This window comes from Poromitra crassiceps, assembly GCF_964638095.1.
Source record: "Poromitra crassiceps genome assembly, chromosome: 1".
Classification (NCBI taxonomy): domain Eukaryota; kingdom Metazoa; phylum Chordata; class Actinopteri; order Beryciformes; family Melamphaidae; genus Poromitra; species Poromitra crassiceps.
In genome coordinates, this window is record NC_139623.1 from 65,989,116 (window position 1) to 66,013,204 (window position 24,089).

The 24,089-nt window shown below is 41.9% G+C and overlaps 1 protein-coding gene across 1 annotated transcript in view; it reads left to right on the forward strand.

Moving 5' to 3' along the window:
- Nucleotides 1-24,089, forward strand: part of LOC310790940 (adhesion G protein-coupled receptor B1-like) — a gene marked incomplete at its 5' end in the record, with an annotated part of 240,863 nt that overhangs the window by 122,583 nt on the left and 94,191 nt on the right. Inside the window, 3 exons of the mRNA XM_083652649.1 lie at nucleotides 10,357-10,432; nucleotides 18,290-18,392; nucleotides 19,577-19,620. Coding sequence (XP_083508775.1) covers nucleotides 10,357-10,432; nucleotides 18,290-18,392; nucleotides 19,577-19,620 — 223 coding nt within the window. The remainder of the gene's footprint in view (nucleotides 1-10,356; nucleotides 10,433-18,289; nucleotides 18,393-19,576; nucleotides 19,621-24,089) is intronic.

The window sequence follows — 24,089 nt, forward strand, 5'->3', positions numbered from 1 at the left end:
GAGGCATAGGAGGATGGTCCTCCTCTATTAGATTGGGGATTTTTTTTTTTTTTTTCCATTTTTCATTTTTCATTTTTCATTTTTTTTTATAATAAAATATCAATCAAATGTGTTTTTTCTTATGTGCAGACGCTCATTTTTTCATTCATTATATTCTTATATGCTTAAAATGCTTCAACAACAGTGACCTGAACTGAACTGAACTGAGCTCCATGCAGAGAGTCACTCTGGCCCTGCTCCCAGCGTGGGGTAGGCAGATAAAAAAACATTCGCCCTGTGGGCGTTTATTTATTTGGTAATTTATCTAATGAAAAATATGATTGGTTGAAAAACACTTGCAATTCACAGAGAACACGTGAGAGTGATGTGTTTTCCACCCAATCAGATTGAGCTGGAAGTGAGCATGCCCTTAGCCTGGTGAAACCAGGTGAAATCTAATTGGTTGTTGGTTGGATAGATTGCTGATATTGTATTGTCCACTGCCTGGTCTCTCACGCTGAATGAAGTAGGAAGTGAAATCCACTGCCTGTGGTGACCTGACAGGAAGGATTTACGACTTTTACTGAGACAGTAGCAGCATATCATATTTCCCTCTTTTTTTATTTACTTTTTTATCAATCAGTAAGTGTTCACAAGTCAGACAGTCGTTGCATTGGATTACCACCCAAAACGAGTTTCGAGTTGCGGGAGACTTGAGCTGCGCGATACTGGGCTTTTTGCAATGTCAGAAAAATGGAATATTTGCAACGTCTCGACTGCAGCGTTTCCACTACAGACAGCATGGATATTCAAGTAAGTCAATTGATTTCAAGTTATCCGAGCCTTCTATTAAATTCGGCGTGGAAATGGTTCACCGAGCAGCGCTATTTTTGTCGTATTGAAGTTTCATCCTGTAATTTTTTATACTAAAACCCGCAACCTTAAATTCACACATTTTTTAACTGAATTTGGCCTGTAAATCGATGGCTGACAGCGAGCTCAATTTTAAAGCTTGAATGGTGATCTTTATACCATATGAAAGTATAAGAAATAAGGAATCGATTGGAACAAAGCATGTCAACCTAGGATGTCGGGAAGGGGGGGTAAATAATGCTCCAAAGTTGATGAATTGGAATGTAACTAAACGAGTATGTTGATGCAGCAGCACTGTGCAGGGGAAGACACACTCTCGTTCCAGATGCAATAAAGTGTAATTTAACGCTATTTGACAACAGTTTCGGCCATAGACTTTGTCAAGTATCATACAAACAGTGCAAGACAGGCATTATAAAGACAGGTGGGCTGATTGAATGGACAACACCTGTCTTGTGAAAGCACACCTGAGTGTGATTACAATGACATCATAGGATCAGTCATGCAGTAATAGGCTACATTTTCGGTACTGACGCAGATTAATCAAAACATTGATGTCACAGGTAGGCTGTATACCATAATATATCATGAACCTATGTGAATAAATAGATTTATATAAATAGTAATCACAGCCTAATGCATAGAGATAAATCCTGAAACATTATCGCAACAGTTCTAGCCTAAGCCAGTGGTTTTCAAAGTGGGGTCCCCAGCAAAAAGGGGGGATAATCTATTTTCACTATAATTCCATGCCATCCATAAGTAACACAATCTAGTGTAGAAGTGAGTAACTAGGCTAATTATAACCATAACAGCACAAATAATTGACAAAAATCTCGAAATAAATATACAGTATTTACTCTGAGAAATGAAATAATGAGAAAAGGAACAATTATTGATGGTTAAAACTGAATAATGACATCACAACAGTCTAATCCTAATGCTAATTTAAAATGAGATTTGGGCGTTTTGGGCAAAAGAGAAGAAAAAAAACGCCCAATTTCTTTTTACAAAAACACCTCCCCTGTTACCAATCTCACCAGCGCCACTGATATGTACTCACCAGGTGGCGACAAAGGGTAAATAACAGCCTTTTGTGTTGTACTATACAGTATGTAGCCTATACAGTATTTATGTTTTTGTTTCAACTACAAACATAAATAAACGTCAACTTGAAACTATGCTTCAACTTCCACACACAGCCTGCCCTATAATATTATGGCCCCTATCTTTACATCGGCGTAGAAACTATGCCGAGTGCCTGGCGCAGTGCTGATCAGTGGGCGTGGACCAGCGCACTTGATATCTTGGTGTTGGCGCTACATGCAGCCTAAAGCATTACAACCACGCCTTTTAAGCGTAGAATTATGCAATAAACGAATCACACGCTTGCCTTTTAAGCTCCAATTCCAGTGGTCCAGTAAAACCAGACAAAGCCAAGCGCTCTGCTCCCCCCCCCTCCCTTCATCCCGTCTGTCTGTCTCCATATATAGGCTATTATTCCATATTATTATGCTTCTCAAACCAATCTAACTGCAGTTTAAATACTGCAAGCATGTAAATACGCTACACTATAGCAAGATCAAAGTGAAAAGAATGTTCTAATCAGCTAGAAAAATATAGCCTATCCCTATATGATGAGATTAATTAGATTGGTGAAAGTTTGTCCAGAAAGATATTGTTTTCTCTCCCCTGCTGCAGGTAGGATGATGCACATAAATATAGCCTACATTATGTAAAGTCATTGCATAAATGTGTTTTTATTGTAAAACTAAAATGTGAAGTGGAGCCAATTTATTGGAGCCGACATCACAGTAGGACATGACAGTAGAACTTATCTAAATCACGTTAAATCGACAAGGGATATATATAGGCCCAGGATGACATATAAGTTTCACATAGGGTGGTGTTTTCATTTCTATGTTGTATTTGGTCCAATATTGAAATGTTCTACACTTGCAGGTTGTGTTACCATTACACATTATTTAGATCTACCTTTATATCTACTTTGGCTCATTTGGTTGCTATTTAGTAGCGAAATGGAGTAGCACAATGCATGCTGGGACATTACACAGGCAGTGAACTTACAACTTCTTTTTCCTATGGGACGTGTGTTGTGTCTGTCTGAGCGAGGGAGTCAGAGAGAGACAGAGAAGGGTGACAGAGAAGAAGCAGAAGAGCGCTCCTTGCAACTGCCGCACTGAATAGGCCTGGTTTCAGAGAGAGACAGAGGGTGACAGGGGAGAGGCAGAGGAGCGCCCCGCTCAACTGGCGCACTGAATAGGCCTGGTTTTCAAAAGCGCAAGGCGCTAAATTTATGCCAGATGCGAAGATATCATTAGGCCGGCATTTAAGGCCGACACGCCCATTCTCGCCCATTCAGGGAGTGCGCCACGCCCATTCAGCGCAAAGTGCATTTACCAGCCTAAAGCCATGTTGATATCTTCCCGAGACAGGCGCAAGGCACGTTTTTTAGCACCGAAGGCCCGTTTTAGCGCCGAAGGCCTGTGGGAGAATAGGGGCCTATATATATAGATTTTTTTTTTTTTGGACCGCGTTGCGGCCCGGTACCGGTCCGCGGCCCGGTGTTTGGGGACCACTGGTCTAGTGCATCGATTTCAAATAGACTTGATTCAAGAACCAAACAAAGCTCAAGGTAAATCCGCACCCTGCAAAAAATAATCTTGATTGAGTTATTTCGTTTCAAATAACAAATACGTAGTTCTGAGACTAGTATAAACAAAGAAACAAAGAAACAAACAAGACCACCGCCAAGGTCGGCAGCCTCTACTCTTCTTTTGCAACAGGATTTTTGTGGGAAATGTAGTCTTGATTTTGAGCAAAAGAAAAAGCTCCGTATTCAACCTTATGCAGCTGGCACAAGACTAGAGAATAATAAGTAGGACTATAAGAAAGAAAGAAAATATAGAAAAAGCGTAGCATAGCTTACAGGTTGTGCAAAATAACAGTAAAACATACTGAAACAAATAAACTGAAAATATGTACAATATCTAAATATGCAAACAAACCAAAATGGAATGATAATGTATATAAATGAAATGCAAGAATGAGAAGGAAAAAGTGAATTTACTGCTTATGCAGTACAGGATATGCAAATGCAAGACATATGTACAGACAGTGTCGAGGCTTGTGTATGTGTGTGTGTGTGTGTGTGTATATGTGTGTGTGTGTGTGTGTGTGTATATATATATATATATATATATATATATATATATATACATATATATATATATGTATCTGCTATATAATATAGCATGAGAGCCAGTGTGTTGTGGCAAATATATCCCGCTGCTCAGCTGTTATCCCACGAGGCCGCAGGCCGAGTGGGATAACAGCTGAGCAGCGGGATATATGCCACAACACATGCTGCTCGAGCTTTTATAAAACGGTTTCCAAGTATGATAATATAATAATAATAATAATACTATAAGTCCGACTCCGACTGGCATGTCATTCTGATAGAGTCAGTTGAAACACTACTGTAAGGCGGGACCGCAAGAACGTGCGGGTGATTTGATTTGATTGGATCGTTCTGGAGACTGAAGTTGACATTGGCCAATCCTGGCGCTTGCTGAGAAGCTGAGAGCTTTCTGGAAAGCCCGACAGGCAGCTCGAGCGCAGCGCTGCATTCTCAGCGCTTGCTGAGAAGCTGAGAGCTTTCTGCAAAGCCCGACACAAACTAACGTTACGGGGTTAAATGCGGGGTTAAATGCGGGGTTAACAGCCTTTTTTTTTCAAAGAAGACATTAGCCCACATCTATTCTTGTACAAAACATAATTTTCTGCGAAGTATTAGTAAAGTTATAAGCGAAGATCGATTCACAAGGATCTGACAGCTGTCTCCGCCATTTGTTTTTTTTTGAGGTAAACAAAGGCTTTTAGTAAGAGAGTTGCCATGGCAACCAATAACCCATGGCCAGTGGGTTATTGGATTTACACAATGGCTGTGAACCAATCAGATTGCTTGATTTGAGAGAGCCGTTTTATAAATATATATATATATATGTATCTATATATATATATGTATCTATATATATATATATATATATATATATATATATATATATATATATATATATATATATATATATATATATATATATATATATATAAGGCTGGCTGCGGAGAGGCTCTAAACTTGTTGCTCCAAAACGTTGCTATTTTACAATTGTCTGTGTGAGACTGTTGCCTAAAGTCTAAAGACAGCCATGGCAGCTCTCTGTCTCTCTCCCCCTCTCTCACACACGCGTATGCTACCGTAGCCTATCAAAATCCAGACATGTCAAGAGAGAGAGAGAGAGAGAGAGAGAGAGAGAGAGAGAGAGAGAGAGAGAGAGAGAGAGAGAGAGAGAGAGAGAGAGAGAGAGAGAGAGAATGTGGAGTGGCAGACTAAGACATCACGGTGTGTGTGAGTGTGTGTGTGTGTGTGTGTGTGTGTGTGTGTGTGTGTGTGTGTGTGTGTGTGTGTGTGTGTGTGTGTGTGTGTGTGTGTGTGTGTGTGAGCGTCTGTGCGCTCCGCTCCTCCTCCTCTTTGTCTCACTCTGCTGTGTAAAATTAAGCGACACACAATTGGGGCCTGTGACTACTGCACAAGTAGAACAAGTGTTACAGCCCAGTCTCAGGTTGAGAGGAACGAGGATTCTCGGGGGGGCTGTGTCCTCTTCATCTGGATTACATGTGGGCTCTGGTGGCTCAAACATGTAAGGTTGGACAACACCAATTGAGCTTGCCGCATCCATTAATTGCAAGTCGTAGTTACTCTCTGGTTTTTGGTTTCCAGGGACTTTAATTTATTTATTTATTTATTTATTTATTTATTTGTCTACTTATTTATTTATTTATTTATTTATTTATTTATTTATTTATTTATTCATTCATTCATTCATTCATTCATTCATGACAAATATTAATAGTGAAGTTTATCCTATGAATGAATTTCTTTCCAAAGCAAAGGGTGGCTACTTTAAATAAGATGACATGACAGTTTTGATTTGTTGTACACTCTTTTGATCACTGTATAATTCCATTTGTGTTCTTTCATACTTTTGGTGTCTTTAATGTTATTCTAAAATGTGGTAAATTCCAGTGGCGTCCAGGTAGTGTAGCGGTAGATTCCCTGCCTACCAACACGAGGGTGTTGCCCCGTGTTGCCTCTGGCTCGGTTGGGCGCCGGATTGAGGGTATGTGTCCTCTTGTTCGGTCGGGGCGCCTGTTCGGGGTGGAAGGCAACTGGTGGGAATAGCATGATCACCCCACATTCTACGTCATGCCAGTGAAGCTCCCCGCTGGTGAAAAGGTGAAAAGAAGCATCTGGCAACTGTGCATTTGTCGGAGGAAGCATGGTGCTAGTCTACGGCTCTCCCCAGATCAGGGGGAGCAGCAACCGGGGCAGCAGGGGAAAATTGGCCAGGTACATACAATTGGGGAGAAAATGGGGGGGGTCAGAAAAAAAAAAATCAGTTACAAATGGCACTGGGAGAAAGGTGCTTGATTCACTGCTTTCAGCAGCGATGGGATTGTTTGTCAGCTGGGGATGGTTTCCGCCCGTCAGCACCGGCCCGTCACCGCTGGCATGCTAACGAGGCCATCACTCGTAATCAGGAGTCAACAGGAGCCAATCATGAGCAATTAGAGAAAATTTCCTCCCCATATGTGTCATGGCTGCAGTGCCACATCAGCAGCCAGGCCAGCCACTGTACCTGATGTGTACTGCCTGGACCTGCCTGCACCAGCTACAATGGCTCTCCCATGCCTTCTTTGCACTCATTGATATGGTCTGGCCTGTTCTCATGAGATTTCATGAAATGAGTACAATGTCTTGCATGAAAACAGAGAGAAAAACATTTTGCGGGATTACGTGGAGACACAACTAGAAGTTTCTATGAGTGAAACTCTAAACTGACAATTTATGTGCTTTTTCTGTGTTCTAATAAATGATGTGAAATGTAGCCTATACCGTGGACATGTTAGCATGACTCAAAATGCTAACGTGATGCCAGAGGATTGCTAGCTTGTTAGCATTTTGTAACTTTCAGGAAGAGGAAAGACTTTAAAAATGATGATGCAGTTCTTTGATAACCGTGAAAAGGGAACTCAAAATTATACATTTCACATAAATTATCAGAAGACAGAAAAAACAACCACAGAAAATGTGTTTTTGTTTTGTTTTGCCCACAGAAATAGCGGGTCATACTCTATCACGTACCACAGTTTGTGTGCGTGGCCCATTTGAAACGTCACACCACGCCTATACAGTCACAAGTTTTGATTTTCAGAGAACGGTTTTCTTATTTCACCAGGACCAAAACCTTCATCCAATCTGCACAGAACTTGTTTTATTTGCCTACAGTACATGTAATCGTTAGCTAACCGTTCCATGTAAGAAACATGTAAAAATGGCATGTCTGATCCATGTTATTGTCATATAATCCTTTCATGGTGGAGGAATATCATTCATGGCCACAACACGTAATCTCATGCTCATTTCATAAAGAAAAATCTTGTGTTGTGTGGCCATTCAATCCAAGAAAGCATGCCAACCAATGAGGCAGAAGCTTATGAATGAGCACATGTATCCCGCACATGCCAACCAATGAGGCAGAAGCTTATGAATGAGCACACGCATGTATCCCGCACATGCTAACAGATGCACCTTCATCTATATGCGCAAATATCAAAACAAACAAATGCATCAACTATACGGACAAACTCACACTACAAACACAGGCACCCACGGTGTCAAACCCACTGTGGTACACTACACACAAGCACACACATATAGGCTACTGTCCACACACACCTTGTTGTATCACTGGTTCAAATCCCTCCAGGCTACTTCTCGTCCGCCACAGACAATCTGGCTGAGCATATTGGATGGGCACACATGCACACACACACAAACATACACACACACACACACACACATGCATCAGCACACAAACACACACACATGCACACAGACACACACACACACACGCACACACACACACACACGCACATGCACGCGCACACACACAGAGTTCCTCCCTGATGCCCACGGGAGCTCAGCTGTTGCCTGGGAGCTGCAGCCCTGCCTCCCTCATGCTGGGCTCTCTCAGGCAGACATGGAGCACGGCCGGGCCGGCGGAGCGAGAGAGAGAGCTGCATGTCTTCAGATGGCGAGGGCAGATGGAGTCAGGCTTTCACGCCTTTGACACCGCAGTGGGGAAGGAGAGGGAGGGGCCCTGTCTTTGCGTAGTTTGGCAAAGTCGAGTTTTGGAAGAAAAACAATACTTTCTGCTGTCCCCTTAAGCAACTTTCAGATGTGTTGGCCAATCAGAGGTTCAAAACAGGCCAATCACTGTTTCAACTGCACATTATCGGCACTCGTGGCATTTTAACGTAATTTTAGTTTTACTGGGCGTTCACACCAGGGCGATTTTCGTAAATTTGCACAACGAGATCATAGATGTGATTATAGATGTGATTTCGCCCCGAGCGGCGCGAGAATGAGTTGAACTGTTTCAACTTTAGTGAATAATTTGCGCCAGCAAACTCTCCGAGTTGGGAGTGAAGCTTTGTTTGTTTGTTTGTTTTTTCTCACCTTGGTGTGAACACACGGTTAGTCTTATAATTTGTTTATTTTTTTTCTCACCTTGGTGTGAACACATGGTTAGTCTTATAATTTGTTTATTTTTTTCTCACCTTGGTGTGAACACACGGTTAGTCTTATAATTTGTTTATTTTTTCTTGCCTTGGTGTGAACACACGGTTAGTCTTATAATTTGTTTTTTCTTGCCTTGGTGTGAACACACGGTTAGTCTTATAATTTGTTTATTTTTTCTTGCCTTGGTGCGAACACACGGTTAGTCTTATAATTTGTTTTTTCTTGCCTTGGTATGAACACACGGTTAGTCTTTTAATTTGTTTATTTTTTCTTGCCTTGGTGTGAACACATTCTAATTTGTTTATTTTTTCTTGCCTTGGTGTGAACACACGGTTAGTCTTATAATTAGTTTGTTTTTTCACTCCTTGGTGTGAACACACGGTTAGTCTTATAATTAGTTTGTTTTTTCACTCCTTGGTGTGAACACACGGTTAGTCTTATAATTTGTTTATTTTTTCTTGCCTTGGTGTGAACACACGGTTAGTCTTATAATTAGTTTGTTTTTTCACTCCTTGGTGTGAACACACGGTTAGTCTTATAATTAGTTTGTTTTTTCTCACCTTGGTGTGAACACACGGTTAGTCTTATAATTTGTTTATTTTTTCTTGCCTTGGTGTGAACACACGGTTAGTCTTAAAATTTGTTTTTTCCTGCCTTGGTGTGAACACACGGTTAGTCTTAAAATTTGTTTTTTCTTGCCTTGGTGTGAACACACGGTTAGTCTTATAATTAGTTAGTTTTTTCACTCCTTGGTGTGAACACACGGTTAGTCTTAAAATTTGTTTTTTCTCGCCTTGGTGTGAACACACGGTTAGTCTTATAATTAGTTTGTTTTTTCACTCCTTGGTGTGAACACACGGTTAGTCTTATAATTTGTTTTTTCTTGCCTTGGTATGAACACACGGTTAGTCTTATAATTTGTTTATTTTTTCTTGCCTTGGTGTGAACACATGATTAGTCTTATAATTTGTTTATTTTTTCTTGCCTTGGTGTGAACACACGGTTGGCCTTATAATGTAACGGGCCCATACGTTTTTCTTTAAGCTTCTTATTGCTGTCTCTTTTGGGGACAACTTGTATTGTCAGGGCTTCGGTTCCTATGGTTCGGCACACTTATGTACATAAAGTTCCATCTGTTTTCAGTTGTATGTCTGTTTATTCTCTCTTGTATTATTTTTTATTTATTTTAGAATATTAATTTCGGATGCTGTCTTGGTTGATTGATTGATTGACTGATTGATTGATTGATTGATTGATTGATTGATTGATTTTATTATAAAAGACAACCAAATCCAAGGAATAAACATGTAAAAGTGTGAACACTTATTTCCAACATGGTCCATGGTCTTATAAAAACAGGACATACAGTAACACATAATAACATCATATAAACAATCTAGAACAATCAAGAATAAAAAGAACAAGAGATACAATCAACACAAATTAAAAAAACATTTCAATGAAAGGCTCAACACATTACTCTAGCTTACATGAATTTATTATGAATTTCCTTACAGTATAGACTCAGTTTAATGTAATGGACAGAAGGCAGAGGCTATGCTGCCACAGTGAAAGCATTTCTCATCAAGCACACACTAACATTTAATAGCTGGATAAAATAGGACTTATATCCATATGGTTAGGTGGCAGTGTCATGCAGCCATGTATGAATAATCTGTTAAAACAATTGCAATTTTACTGTTGTACACTTTACATTATGTTCCCCCCAAAAAAGGAACCACCATATTACCCACTAAATTAAACTAAACTGAATTGCAAACAATAATTAATGAAAAATACAAAACCATAATAGCTCCTGTTTGTTTTTTCTCTGGCAGATTCAGATGACACCTCGACATTTGTGACTGGCATCGTTCTGTACAGAAACCTGGGAAGCATTCTGACTCTACAGAGGTAAGAAACCTGGGAAGCATTCTGACTTCTGACTCTACAGAGGTAAGAAACCTGGGAAGCATTCTGACTCTACAGAGATAAGAAACCTGGGAAGCATTCTGACTCTACAGAGGTAAGAAACCTGGGAAGCATTCTGACTCTACAGAGGTAAGACGGACAACTGTCCAGAAACCTGGGAAGCATTCTGACTCTATACAGAGGTAAGACGTTATGTACAGAAACCTGGGAAGCATCCTGACTCTACAGAGGTAAGAAACCTGGGAAGCATTCTGACTCTGCAGAGGTAAGACCCTAACCCTAACCCTGTACGGAAACCTGGGAAGCATTCTGACTCAACACACGTAAGACCCTAACCCTAAGGCTACGTTCACACACAGCACCCAAGCCTTGCCTACGCCTTGCCTTTACCCACGCTTTTAAATAGGCGTCCGTTTTAGTCAACGAGGCTGTGTACACCGGGCGCCTGAGCGTGAACCTTGCGTGTACCCACGCCTTGCCTGTGCCTTGCCGATTTTATCGTTTAGGCGTGAGTTCTATTTTCAAGCCGACTAGGCGTGTGCAGGCAGGCTTCTTCTGTCAAGCCATGAAAGAAAAACGCGACAATATCCGTGGGAAATGGCAAAGTCAACTGAATTTCAAAATAAAATTGAGTTACTACAACAGTGTTGAGCAGAGAGAGAGAGAGAGAGATTGACGGGTGGCTATCACGTGGGGCTTTCTCCCCGTCGGCAAACAAATCTTCAGGAGAGAGAATAGCGACCGAAGAAGCAAGATGGACAATGTTGTTGTGCCAGCACATATTCTTGCAAGATTACCTCTCTAAAAAGTCCGACTATAGTCAGACCTGGTTATACATATCCAGCATGAATAGAACATTAAATATATCAGATTTATTTTACCTACCCATGATAATTCGGGACCACACGTGAAAAAATACAGTCGGGAGAGAGGAGAGGCGCTTGTGACTCGGCTCCAGGTTCAGCGTGCAAAGGCGTGCGGTGTGATCGCAAAAGCGTGTAATAGGTTCACGCCCAGCTCAAGGTCTGCAGGCGTAGGCGTGGGTTGAGGCAAGGCAACGCGTAGGTTCCCTGTGTGAACGTAGCGTAACCCTGTACAGAAACCTGGGAAGCATTTTTACTCTACAGAGGTAAGACGCATTCTGACTCTACAGAGGTAAGAAGCCTGGGAAGGGTACCAGGGCACTAGGGCTGCCCTACATACCCTATGTAGTGTAGGCACTCTGAATACTTTACGGGAGCCTGGCAGAATATAGTGCTTGTTTCAGGGTACGAGGTTGACAGGGCGCTGTTTGCGGCCGTTCATGAATTGAACTGAGAATGCATGGTCAATTCGAATTCAATTCCTGGAGTTGGATTTGAGATTGCACCCATCTCTAAGCAAACTGAATTGGAGTAGAATTGGAATGGCAGGGGACAGGAAGAAGTGGAACTGATGAGTTAATTAATTTAGCCAAACCCTGCTAGGAATAGTTAAGAGGAAACCAGAGCATTCACCACCACTCAATTGTAGTAGTTATCGACCAAAAAGTAATTGATAGTCGTGGATAAATCATCCACCCCCCAACCAATAAAAATGATCAATTCTCATCAAAAAGTTCTCAAACAGGGCAAATAAGTAATGTAGGTGGGACCAACCTGGGGATATGTGAAATAGCAGTCTTCAATTGGCTCTGAGAGGCTATTTAGAAATGAGCTGCGATCTGATTGGACTAAACCAAGCAATACTGTTTGACTGAAGTACTGTAACAATGTGACTGCTTTCTGCAGGGAGAGCGGGAGTCTTTCCGTCTCTAAGGTTGATTTCACATATAAGCTGTTTGGTCCGCTTTAACCGCGCCAGAGTTCATTTCCTCGGATAATGCGATCCGTTTGGGGTGGTGTGAAAGCGCAAACGAACTCTGTTGCGGAACAAACAAGCAAACTCTGGTCCACCTGAAAAAGTGGGTCTCGGTTTGTTTGCAAGTGAACTCTAGCGTGGTTCGTTTGTGGTGTGAAAGCAAACCGAACCAAACACAAGCGCAAATATAGGAAAGGCAGTGCATCATGAGTAGAAGGCGGTAGAAGGAAGCAAAACCAACACTGCAGCGTGCACACAGGTCGGTGCGCACGCTGATTATGTTGGACCCAACAGCTCGCTGCCTCATCTGCTGCTCATATTGGGCGCATTCTTGTAAACTATTTATTTGATAGTAACACCAAAGTAAAATCCCAAGATAGCATAAAGGTGGTGTTTCTCTATGGGTTGTGTTTCGTGGATTCACTTGTGTTGTGCAGTCAGCCCTCAGCAGGGAAGGCAGCAGAAGAGGAGAGATTTCCCCTCTATATTCTGTCCAATAGACGAGTGACCGTTTCGACCACGTGACCTGACATTGTTCAGAAAGTTTGGTGCGCTTGGCAAATTGCACGTGTGAAAGCGAACCAGACCAAATGAAAAGTGAAACAATGTTCCAACTTCACCCCCCCGAATCGCCACCAGCTTATATGTGAAAGTGACCTAAATCTTCTTTTATATAAAAGGGAGCAAGTGGGAAATCTCTATCTGTCTCTGTTTACATTTTTGTCCCACTGATGATATCATAGGTATCATGCTGATGACACAGTCATCTTCACAAGGGCTAAAGACCCGGGGGAGGCGGCACGTGTCTTATCTTTGGCTCTTTCTCATATCCAGGCGTGGCTAACTAAATCTTGTCTCGTGCTGAATGCAAAAAAAACAGTTTGTATGTTCTTTTCTAAAAGAAACATTGCACCTCCGCGCTCCAATGTTTTCTTGGGGTCAGAGGAATTATCTGTGGTTAATGAGTTTAAATACTTAGGTGTGATGTTGGACTCCAACCTAACGTTCAGCAACCATATTAAAATGATTTCCAAAAAAATTAAATTCCACCTGTATAATTTCAGACAAATAAGGAGCTGTCTGTCCACAGATGCTGCGTTTTTATTTTTACACTCGATGATCCTTTCGCATCTGAATTATTGTATAACTAGCTGGTCTTTGACAGGAGTAACCACTCTCAAACCAGCCGAACTACTTTATAAAAAAGCCCTGAAAATACTAGATAAAAAACCCCTTTCTCATCACCACTGTCATGTCATACGTAAATATGACATGCTAAGTTTTGAGAACTTTAGAAATTTCACTTCTGCCTGTCTTATATACAAAGTTCTACATGGACTGGCGCCGCCTCCTCTTGCTGACTTCATTAAATATCGTTCGACCGCCAACTCGACTCGTGTCACTCGGGCCATCGCGAAAAAGGTCTGTGAGGTCCCATTTAGAAAAACTTACTTATCATTCATGGGAAGCACCCTCTGGAATAATCTACCTCCCTTTATTAGAGAATGCCCTAGTCTCGCCACCTTTAAAGGCCAGTTGAAACTATGGCTCAGATCAAACCAGCAATGTGATCATTTTTAACATATTGTCTGTCATGTTTTGCTGCATGCTCTGTGTGTTTTACTCAACTTATGTTTTACTAACCTTTTGTACTATTAATTTTTTGTACTATTAATTTTTTTCTTTTCAAGATTACATCAACCTGCCATGGGACTACAGGTGGAAACTAGCCCTTGGGCTATAACCTGGCATATTTACTGTACGGCTGTACTGTTCATTAATGTGCAATGTCCCATTCTTTAAATAAATGAATCTGAATCTGAATCTGAATAGGCATTGTGACATCACTGATGATGTCATCAGTGATGTCATAAGTGATGTCATAAGAGCAATATCCCACTGATGATGTCATATGCATTGTGACATCACTGATGATGTCATAGGCATTGTGACGTCATCAGTGATGTCATAAGAGTAATTGTGATGGCATTAGTGATGCAAAGTTGTGAACTCATCAGTGATGTCATAAGAGCAGGTGAGCCTGCAAAGCAGTCAAGCTGTAGGGCGAGGCGGCGCAGTGGCTGATCCTAGGAATTAGCTGAGCCTATAAAAGGGAGCAAGTGGGCAATGTTTGCTTCTATTTCAGGAATCGAGCGTGCGTGGCCCGCGAGATGCCTACTTTAAATGATGTTTATTTAATATCGCATAACAATAGAATGGCATTAGGTATAATAATAGAAATGTTCAAACAACTCTATGCTGCCGTCTGCCTCTCACTTTGTTGATGTTTCTCCTTGTTAACGTTGAAGCTACCGGCTGTAGCTTTAAATGTTTATGCAGTGCTGGTACTGTTGGGGTCCTTTAGCTTACAGCATTACAGCTGGCAGTTTTTATCTGATCTGGTATAAAGTATACATTTCCACACTGTTGACTGTAGTCGAACATCAGGGCGTGCAGCCATGTTTCTGTCTCCCTCTTGCTATCTTGCTTATTTGTTACTGCACCATGCTAAAACCCACAGAACGATTAGTGGAGTGCGATGCACAGTGATGCACAGTGATGCACAGTGAGGGTATGATGCACAGTGAGGTTATGATGCACAGTGAGGGTATGATGCACAGTGAGGGTACGATGCACAGTGAGGGTACGATGCACAGTGAGGGTATGATGCACAGTGATGCACAGTGAGGGTATGATGCACAGTGATGCACAGTGAGGGTATGATGCACAGTGATGCACAGTGAGGGTATGATGCACAGTGATGCACAGTGAGAGTATGATGCACAGTGATGCACAGTGAGAGTATGATGCACAGTGAGGGTATGATGCACAGTGAGGGTATGATGCACAGTGAGGGTATGATGCACAGTGATGCACAGTGAGGGTATGATGCACAGTGATGCACAGTGAGAGTATGATGCACAGTGAGGGTATGATGCACAGTGATGCACAGTGAGGGTATGATGCACAGTGATGCACAGTGAGGGTATGATGCACAGTGATGCACAGTGAGGGTATGATGCACAGTGAGGGTACGATGCACAGTGAGGGTACGATGCACAGTGAGGGTACGATGCACAGTGAGGGTACGATGCACAGTGAGGGTATGATGCACAGTGATGCACAGTGAGGGTATGATGCACAGTGATGCACAGTGAGGGTACGATGCACAGTGAGGGTACGATGCACAGTGAGGGTATGATGCACAGTGATGCACAGTGAGGGTATGATGCACAGTGATGCACAGTGAGGGTATCATGCACAGTGAGGGTATGATGCACAGTGATGCACAGTGAGGGTATGATGCACAGTGATGCACAGTGAGGGTGTATGCACAGTGATGCACAGTGAGAGTATGATGCACAGTGAGGGTATGATGCACCGTGAGGGTATGATGCACAGTGAGGGTACGATGCACAGTGAGGGTACGATGCACAGTGAGGGTACGATGCACAGTGAGGGTACGGTGCACAGTGAGGGTATAATGCACAGTGAGGGTATGATGCACAGTGATGCACAGTGAGGGTATGATGCACAGTGAGGGTACGGTGCACAGTGAGGGTATGATGCACAGTGAGGGTACGATGCACAGTGAGGGTACGGTGCACAGTGAGGGTATGGGTATGATGCACAGTGAGGGTATGATGCACAGTGAGGGTACGAAGGGATTTGTTGGAGTGATCTGCACCACTCTCACACTGATTAACATACATTCATACAGTACATCAGTGTTGGGCTGCATGTGTGTTTCTGTGTGCATTGTGTGTGTGCTTGTGGGTTTCTGCGAGGAACATTATTTGTTGCCTATGGCTTTGGTTCCAGTGAGAAGGAGCTCTCCATTATGGTAATGCGGTCACGGTGCATAATGAACGTGTAAGGAAGCAGGAAAAGTGAAGCAACCTTCCACGTGTCTTCTCCCAGTCTTCTGGCGTATTCTGCAGGAGTGGATTACGGGCGGTCTCCATACATTGCTTAATTTCTCTCAGTTTCAAGCCTCCTCTTCTCTCCTTTTGCCTCATTTGATTTCTCCTTTTGTAGGAAGTGGGATGAGTCGGAGGCGAGAGACACGGTGACACAAAGGTTTAAGTTGACTGATTGTGTTTTTTGAATTGTGAGAGGGAGATTGTGGATGTGCAGCTGAGAAGGGAGGACGGACTCTCGAGCGCATTTGGCCGACTGGAAGCTCTGGTGTCGGTACTTCTAGCCGAAATTCATTTTTTTTGCCTGATTGATTCATTCCATATGATTGATAGTACCAATGAAAATCAGAACTTGTAATGCATACTAAGCAGACAGGGAGAATGTTAACCTATAATATGCACCCACCCCAAGAAATAATAATAAAAATAAATACATAAATAAATACATAAATACATAAATAATAACTAAATTATTATTAACAATAATAATAATAATAATAATAATAAATATACCCGCAAGCGGCAATGCCAGGGGTTCAAGCCTATTGCCCCTGAAGGGACTTGAATATCTGTATCTTGAATATCTGTACCTTGAATAACTGTATCTGTATCTGTCACCCAGGTCAGCAGTTGACCTGGGTGGATTGATCTCTTCTAAAAAAGTGTAGTCATCTGTAGGTCAGCAGTTGACCTGTGCAAATGTCATGCAATTGAGCAAAGTTAGCAATAGAAAAACATGGAAGGGTGATGCTAATGTCACAATGCCCTAAAATGGCCTGTGAAGGTCTAAAAACTAAATATCGCTGTAGTACCCGCCGTGGGCGGATTTTTTCTTTCTTCCCTGGAGCATCTAATAACCAATATCTGTCATTGGGCCAATTTCAGGTCTCTGTGATGTAACAACAATTTGCGTCGCAGCTGATGAGGAAAAATAAAAATAATGAAAAATAAAGATCTGAGCAAAAACAATAGGGGTTAGCCCCTTCGGGGCTTGAACCCTTAATAATAATCTATAATAATTCCAGGAGTGTCGGTGTATGTATCTCTGTATGTATGTCTCTCCTTCACCTATAGAACCGTTGTTCAGATTGACTTCAAACTTGGGCATGTTTGGCTTGACTTCAAACTTGGGGAGTGCAGTTAGGGGGACCTGACCGAGTGCAGTGCTAGAAAAAAGTAAAAAATGGTAAGGGGAGAAAATTAATGGGAAGGAGGGGAACAAGCACTGCACTGTATTGCACTAGTAATAATAATAATAATAATAATAATAATAATAATAATAATAATAACAATAATAATAATAATAATAATAATAATAATAATAATAATAATGAATAAATAAATTAATAAATAAATAAATACCAATGATACTGAAAATGAATGTGGACTGCCTGGGATGCAGGGCCATGGGAGGCTTTCAAAGAAGAAGCTACAGCTCAGATTCAGTCATCTGTTCTGGTTTTTCTCTGGAACTGAAGGTATTGCACTAGTAATAATAATAATTAATAATTAATAATTAATAATTAATAATTAATAATTAATAATTAATAATTAATAATTAAATAAATACCAATGATACTGAAAAGGAATGTGGACTGCTTGGGATGCAGGGCCATGGGAGGCTTTCAAAGAAGAAGCTACAGCTCAGAGTCAGTCATCTGTTCTGGTTTTGCTCTGGAACTGGAAGTTATGTTCAATCGAGCATGGGCCATGTGGGTTTGCTATCATGGTCCACTGCTGAGCAGACTGGACACAAACTGTCACTGCTTGAAAGAGGCCGTGATGAAATGCTCTAGCGTTTTGTGATGGTTGCGTGACCTTCAATAAATCTAGCGCAATGTCAGTAATCCATCATTTTGACTTTTATTTGTGGGACGTGCTGCCTTTGATTCCTTTTAAGGGATAATATCTCCGGCGGTTGTCGCTGTTTGCAGTCAAAATATTTCCCAGCCAATTAGTTTGTAATTTCAAGCTTTCAGTGGAGTCTGATTGGGTAAAATGATCACGTCGTCTCTTTGCTAGGCTTGCACATTCATTGAGCTATTTTGCCAATCTGATGCTCTGTCTTTTCCCCCTATAGAAACAACACAGTGCTCAACTCCAAGGTTGTGTCAGTGACCATCAAGCCCACCCCGGCCTCCCTCTCCGCTCCTGTCGAAGTCGAGTTCTCTCACATGTACAACGTGAGTGACTCTTTGTCTGTCCATTCACTTTCAACCCAGCACAACTAGCAAACAAAGACGCTTTTAACTTCACAACATAGTGCTAGAGAGACCTAAAGCCCTTCTGACTTGACATAGGTCATGATTACCTAAAGCCCTTCTGACATGACATACAGTAGGTTATGATTACTTATATATTTTCTGTATTCCAGCGCTATTTATAGCTGTTACAGAACTCTTGTACCTATGCTGTATACTTTTGTATATGTTCTTTTTTCACTGGGAATTGTGTAAAAATATTTTTCTCTTGTCAATTTACTGTAATTGTATTTGTGTGACGCCTGCAGTGTGATTTGCACTGCTTTGCTCCATGGGTCTAAGACATAATTGCCTTGTTCCCATTGGATGATTGTTCTTGTCCTGGTTCCTATTTAAACAGGTTCCAGTCTTTTTCATACCATATGCCAGATGAAGGTCGCTTGACCGAAACGTTGCATTTATTTAATAAAAGCCTTTAAGTGGTAGTCAGTGTGCGGGAGTCTTCCTTTTCAACTTGACAACATAAACATTCCAAATTGCCGCAAGCTTTCTTCCTGTGTGTTTGCTAATATAGCTGACAAGAAATAAGCTAGGTTTCAAATTAAGCAATAAGCCCCAAGAGGCCATGGTTTACAGTAATTTTACAACGGCTAAGAGATGCCGCAAATAAAACGGTTGCTACATATAGATACAGTCGGTCTGTGTGGGAAGTGGAACGCCCACAAAATGTTATCTGGCTGGCGCACAAGTGGGGTAAAACCGCTCATATATCTCAATGGGCTCACCAAAGGACGGTGCTGTGGCTCTACTACAGGATTGGGGATTCTAGAGCAGGTACATAGACGTCTGTTCAGATGTGCGTTTACTGCGGTGGTTGAATCCCTTATTGTGTCTGCCTGGGCTGGGTTAGCAGCTAAATGCTAACTATGCTGAATGGGGAGAACGGGGGGCTTTACCCCAGCCTGGCCACGCCCCCAGCCAGCTACCCCAGCGTCTATGACGAGACACAGACTGTCTCTATAGACTTCCTGTTGCAGTGTTTGCTAATACAATAGCTGGCAGGAAATAAGCTAGGTTTCAAACTGTTCCCCTAGCAACACAATTCCGTGAAAACCGTCTAGTAGGCCTACTATTTTGAGCTGATCATGTGACTCTCTCTCCATCAGGGCACCACCAACCAGACCTGTATATCCTGGGATGAGAGTGACAGGTAAAGGAGCTGCTGTATTGTTGATTCATCTATCCACCCTGCCACCTGAGCCTTCCATGTATGGAGGTTCTAGAGCCTTTTCATGTATGGAGCTCTAGAATGGGCTTTGACCTAATTGACCTAATTGGGTGACATCAATCGCACGACTCACACAGGTACACACTATCAGATACACTGACACACGCGCGCACGCACACACACACACACACACACACACACACACACACACACACACACACACACATATACACAGACAGACAGACAGACAGACAGACAGACAGACACACACACACATGCACACACACACACACAAACACACACACACACAGAGAGACAGACAGACAGACACAAACACACACACACACACACACACACACACACACACACAGACAGATAGACAGACAGACAGACAGACAGACAGACAGACAGACAGACAGACAGACACAAACACACACACACACACACACACACACACAGACACACAGACACACAGACACAAACACACACACACACACACACACACAGACACACAAGTCATTTACAGTCTTTTATTGTGGTGGTGGTAGTGGTGGTGGTGTGTGTGTGTGTGTGTGTGTGTGTGTGTGTGTGTGTGTGTGTGTGTGTGTGTGTGTGTGTGCAGGGCCGTAACCAGGGTTCCGAAATAGGGGAGGTCCAGCAAGGGGAGGGTTTTTTTCCCCTTTTTTAGCCATATTTAGAGTAATATATAATTTTAAATCAACATTAGGATTATACTGTTGTGATGTCATTATTCAGTATATTCTCTTTCATGTCACCACCTGCTCAGCTCTCCTGTCAACATAATTGTAACTAACAAACACAAACTGTTTTAGCCAAATTCATATCAAAATGACACCTACAAACACAGGTACACAACCCAAGCCGTACACAACACACAAAGTCATCATCGATAATAAAAAAAAAACATACAGAGGGACATTTATTTATTCCTGATAGGAACGATTGAAAAATAAAATAAAATATATTATGTTGTTTTTAACTTTACACCACCTCTTTTTGTTACTTATTGGGTCATGAAACTGAAACCATGCATATAGCCACCTGCATACCTGACTTCGGGAGCTTGGCAATTGGCATCATGCATGATTAGCCAACGTGTCACACAGGTAACATTACTTAAGAGACAGACTAGACACTTACTTTCTTGGTTGTTGCTAAAAAATCTGTCAGTGTCACTCACTGTCTGTCGTTCACTCGCTCACTGTCTCGCAGCTCGCTCACCTTCAATTATCTCGCCAGGCAGACAGTCATCACTCACCACCATGCTGCTGCTCTCTCGGAATCAAGTTACCACGGACGTGGCGTCAGATGACTTCCTGCCTGACCTGCCTTTCGTTTAAAAATAAAAGCGATCCCGTGTTTTTCATGCTTTTCCATGCAGATTGTTTTATTTTTTTCTCTGAAATATTAGGGGAGGTCCGGACCTCCCCGTCCTCATAGCTAGTTACGGCCAAGTGTGTGTGTGTGTGTCTGTCTGTGTGTGTGTGTGTGTGTGTGTGTGTGTGTGTGTGTGTGTGTGTGTGTGTGTGTGTGTGTGTGTGTGTGTGTGTGTGTGTGTGTGTGTGTGTGTGTGTGTGTGTGTGTGTGTGTGTGTGTGTGTGTGTGTGTGTGTGTGTGTGTGTGTGTGTGTGTGTCTGTGTGTGTATACTGTATACATCATGGTCATGAACAGATAACTGAAACCATGGCTCACATCTTAAATTGTTGCCATGCATACAAAGGGCTTTACATATGTAGGCATGACAGATTAGTGGATCTGATATCAAAAGATATCTCTTCTATTTTCGGGTCTTCAATACCGCTTTTTAAACATTCTATTGTGAAGCCGAGCATGTTCAGTCTGTGTAGTGACGATTCACATGTGTTCTTGAATATCCCAGCTAACACTCCTGATGTTGTTGTTGTCAATGAAAATCGTAGAGAGGTGTTTGTTCTAGAGGTTGGCTGTAACTTTGACCACAGCCTAGAGGAGGCCTTTCTAACCAAGATGATGAAATACCAACAGCTAAAACAGACCATTTCACAGCTGGGCAACAGGTGTAAACTTTTAGTTTTCATATTTGGCAGCCTGGGTCACGTACATAAGCTGGTTGTGAGAGGCCTTCAGATGGCTGGTCTCCCAAAGAGAAGGGCCAAGCAGTTAGCGAGATATTGTTCAATATCTACTATTATCGGCAGCCGCTCAATATGGAGGAGGCGCTGCTTTTTGTACCCATGAAGTGGATACTGACCGCTCGCTACAAGACACATTATGCAGTTTGACCAAATACTGGGGAATACATTTGCTATGTTATAGTAAGTTTTATTGAAACGTAAGAGAAAAATGTGTATTGGAATAATGATATTCAGATTATCACAAAACAAATATGCCATGTCTGCCCATTCAGCGCAGTTTCTCAGTTTCATGTGAGACAATAGACTTGGAAACATTCCACCCCCATCCCCCCAATTGATGCTAAATACACTCACAACACTTTAAGACAGGGGTGTCCAAACTTTAGTGAATGGGGACCAGATTAGATCATGTGAAAATACCCGGAGGCCAGCTGCTTCTCGCATAATATGGGTTATAAAAAAAAACACACATACAATAAAAAATTTAAAAATTTAAAGTGGTATTGCCAAATAGATTAATAAAAATAAAATAAAAAATTGTGATTAAAGCTAGTTATTTATTTATCTTTATATCTAAATGTGCTAAAGAATTTATATAAATCAAAAACTTCCCAATTAAAATGCATAATTTTGATGACTTTTTCTCTCATTTGGGAATGTTTTAACAATCAGAAGTGAATAATGGACAGAATCTTTTTTTCGAGGAGGCGATAATCAAGGCGACTGCCAGGCCATACATTAGAGAGAACTTTGGCCGATACCATCGCTTCTTTCAAGACAACGATCCCAAGCACTCCGCTGCTCGAGCCTGTATCCATGCAGAGGGGATAAACTGGGTCAGAACCCCTGCAGAATCTCCAGATTTGAATCCAATCGAAATAGTTTGGCATTTTCTGAAAGATCACATACGAAAAGTGATCAAACCCAAGAGCAAAGACGCGCTGGTTTCTGGCATTGAGGACTTTTGGAACAACACACTGTCCCCTCAAACATGCGACAATCTGATTAATGGTTTAGCAAAAGTTCTGCCCCTGATTGTCAAGAACAATGGAGGCCACAGTGGAAAGTGACTGTAGGCTACAGATAGATTCTGGGCAGATGGTCATGATTTTTTTCCAGTCACAATTGGGACCTACTGTACTTTAACCAGAGAGACCATTTCTTGAATGACAATGATTTATTAGATGATTAGATACATGACCCTGTAGGAACATAAATATAGATATATTTTTGGCGATCAGACTCCATCATTACATTACATTACATTACGTCATTTGGCAGACGCTTTTATCCAAAGTGACTTACAATAACACATTTTTTGTCAGCAATAGAACAATCAACTATGGAGCACAGTCTATGACAACTACAACTTCTGAAGGAACAGTGGTACAAGTTTAGGTTAGTGGTACAAGGTTGGTTAGGTTTTTTTTTTTTTTTTTTTTTTTTTTTTTTTTTTATATAAGGAAAGAGAGAGACGAAGTTAGATCAAGAAGGGCCCAGATGGAGCCTGAAAAGGTGTGTCTTTAGTCTTTTCCGAAAGATCGGATCCATCATTACGTCAGCTTGATTATGACGTCATGATCAGCAGGGGTAGATGGATGCAGCCAGAGTAGGATTGAATAGCCCCCCGTGGAGTCTAGACCTGGTGGTGGTGATAGGTCTTGCTGGAGAAGGCTTCTGAATCTGAAGACCTCGGAGAGGACTGGAGGAGAATGGGGTGGAGGAGGGACGCAGGAACGCACTGAAACCCAGCAAGACCACACAGAGAGAAACAGGAGGCTTTTAGCTATGACAGGTAGACTCGGATAGGCTGAATGGGAAGATGTGTCTTACTCTGATTGGCTTAAGTGTTACCGCCCACAAACAGTGATGCTAGGTAGAAGCGGGAAAGGGGTGATTGATGACTGACTTTTATGAATGAGTGGGCGTGACATTAAAGGTTTTCTCCTAAGGGACCGCTCGTTATTTAGAAAGGGGGTCACTGGAGGGATTTGGTGTGCTCTGAAATAAAAAGCTGTGCCCCTTCCCTGATCAAAATATATTTTTCCTTCACCCTCCCGAAGCGATTTGAAAAATATAATTGACCCTCCCCAAACAATATTGTGGCGAGGGAAGAATGCAGACTGACACAGATATCTTACTTTTAACCTAACATTTGCAGAAACTCCGGCCAGAGGTGATCGAACACACTAACAGTCTCAGTCATGGTGGCTACATTGATAGTAAAACTAAACATATCCTGGCCACACAAACATTGCCATACCACATAATGCAATCAAAACATGAGCACAACATCACTAAACCACGTTTTTAAC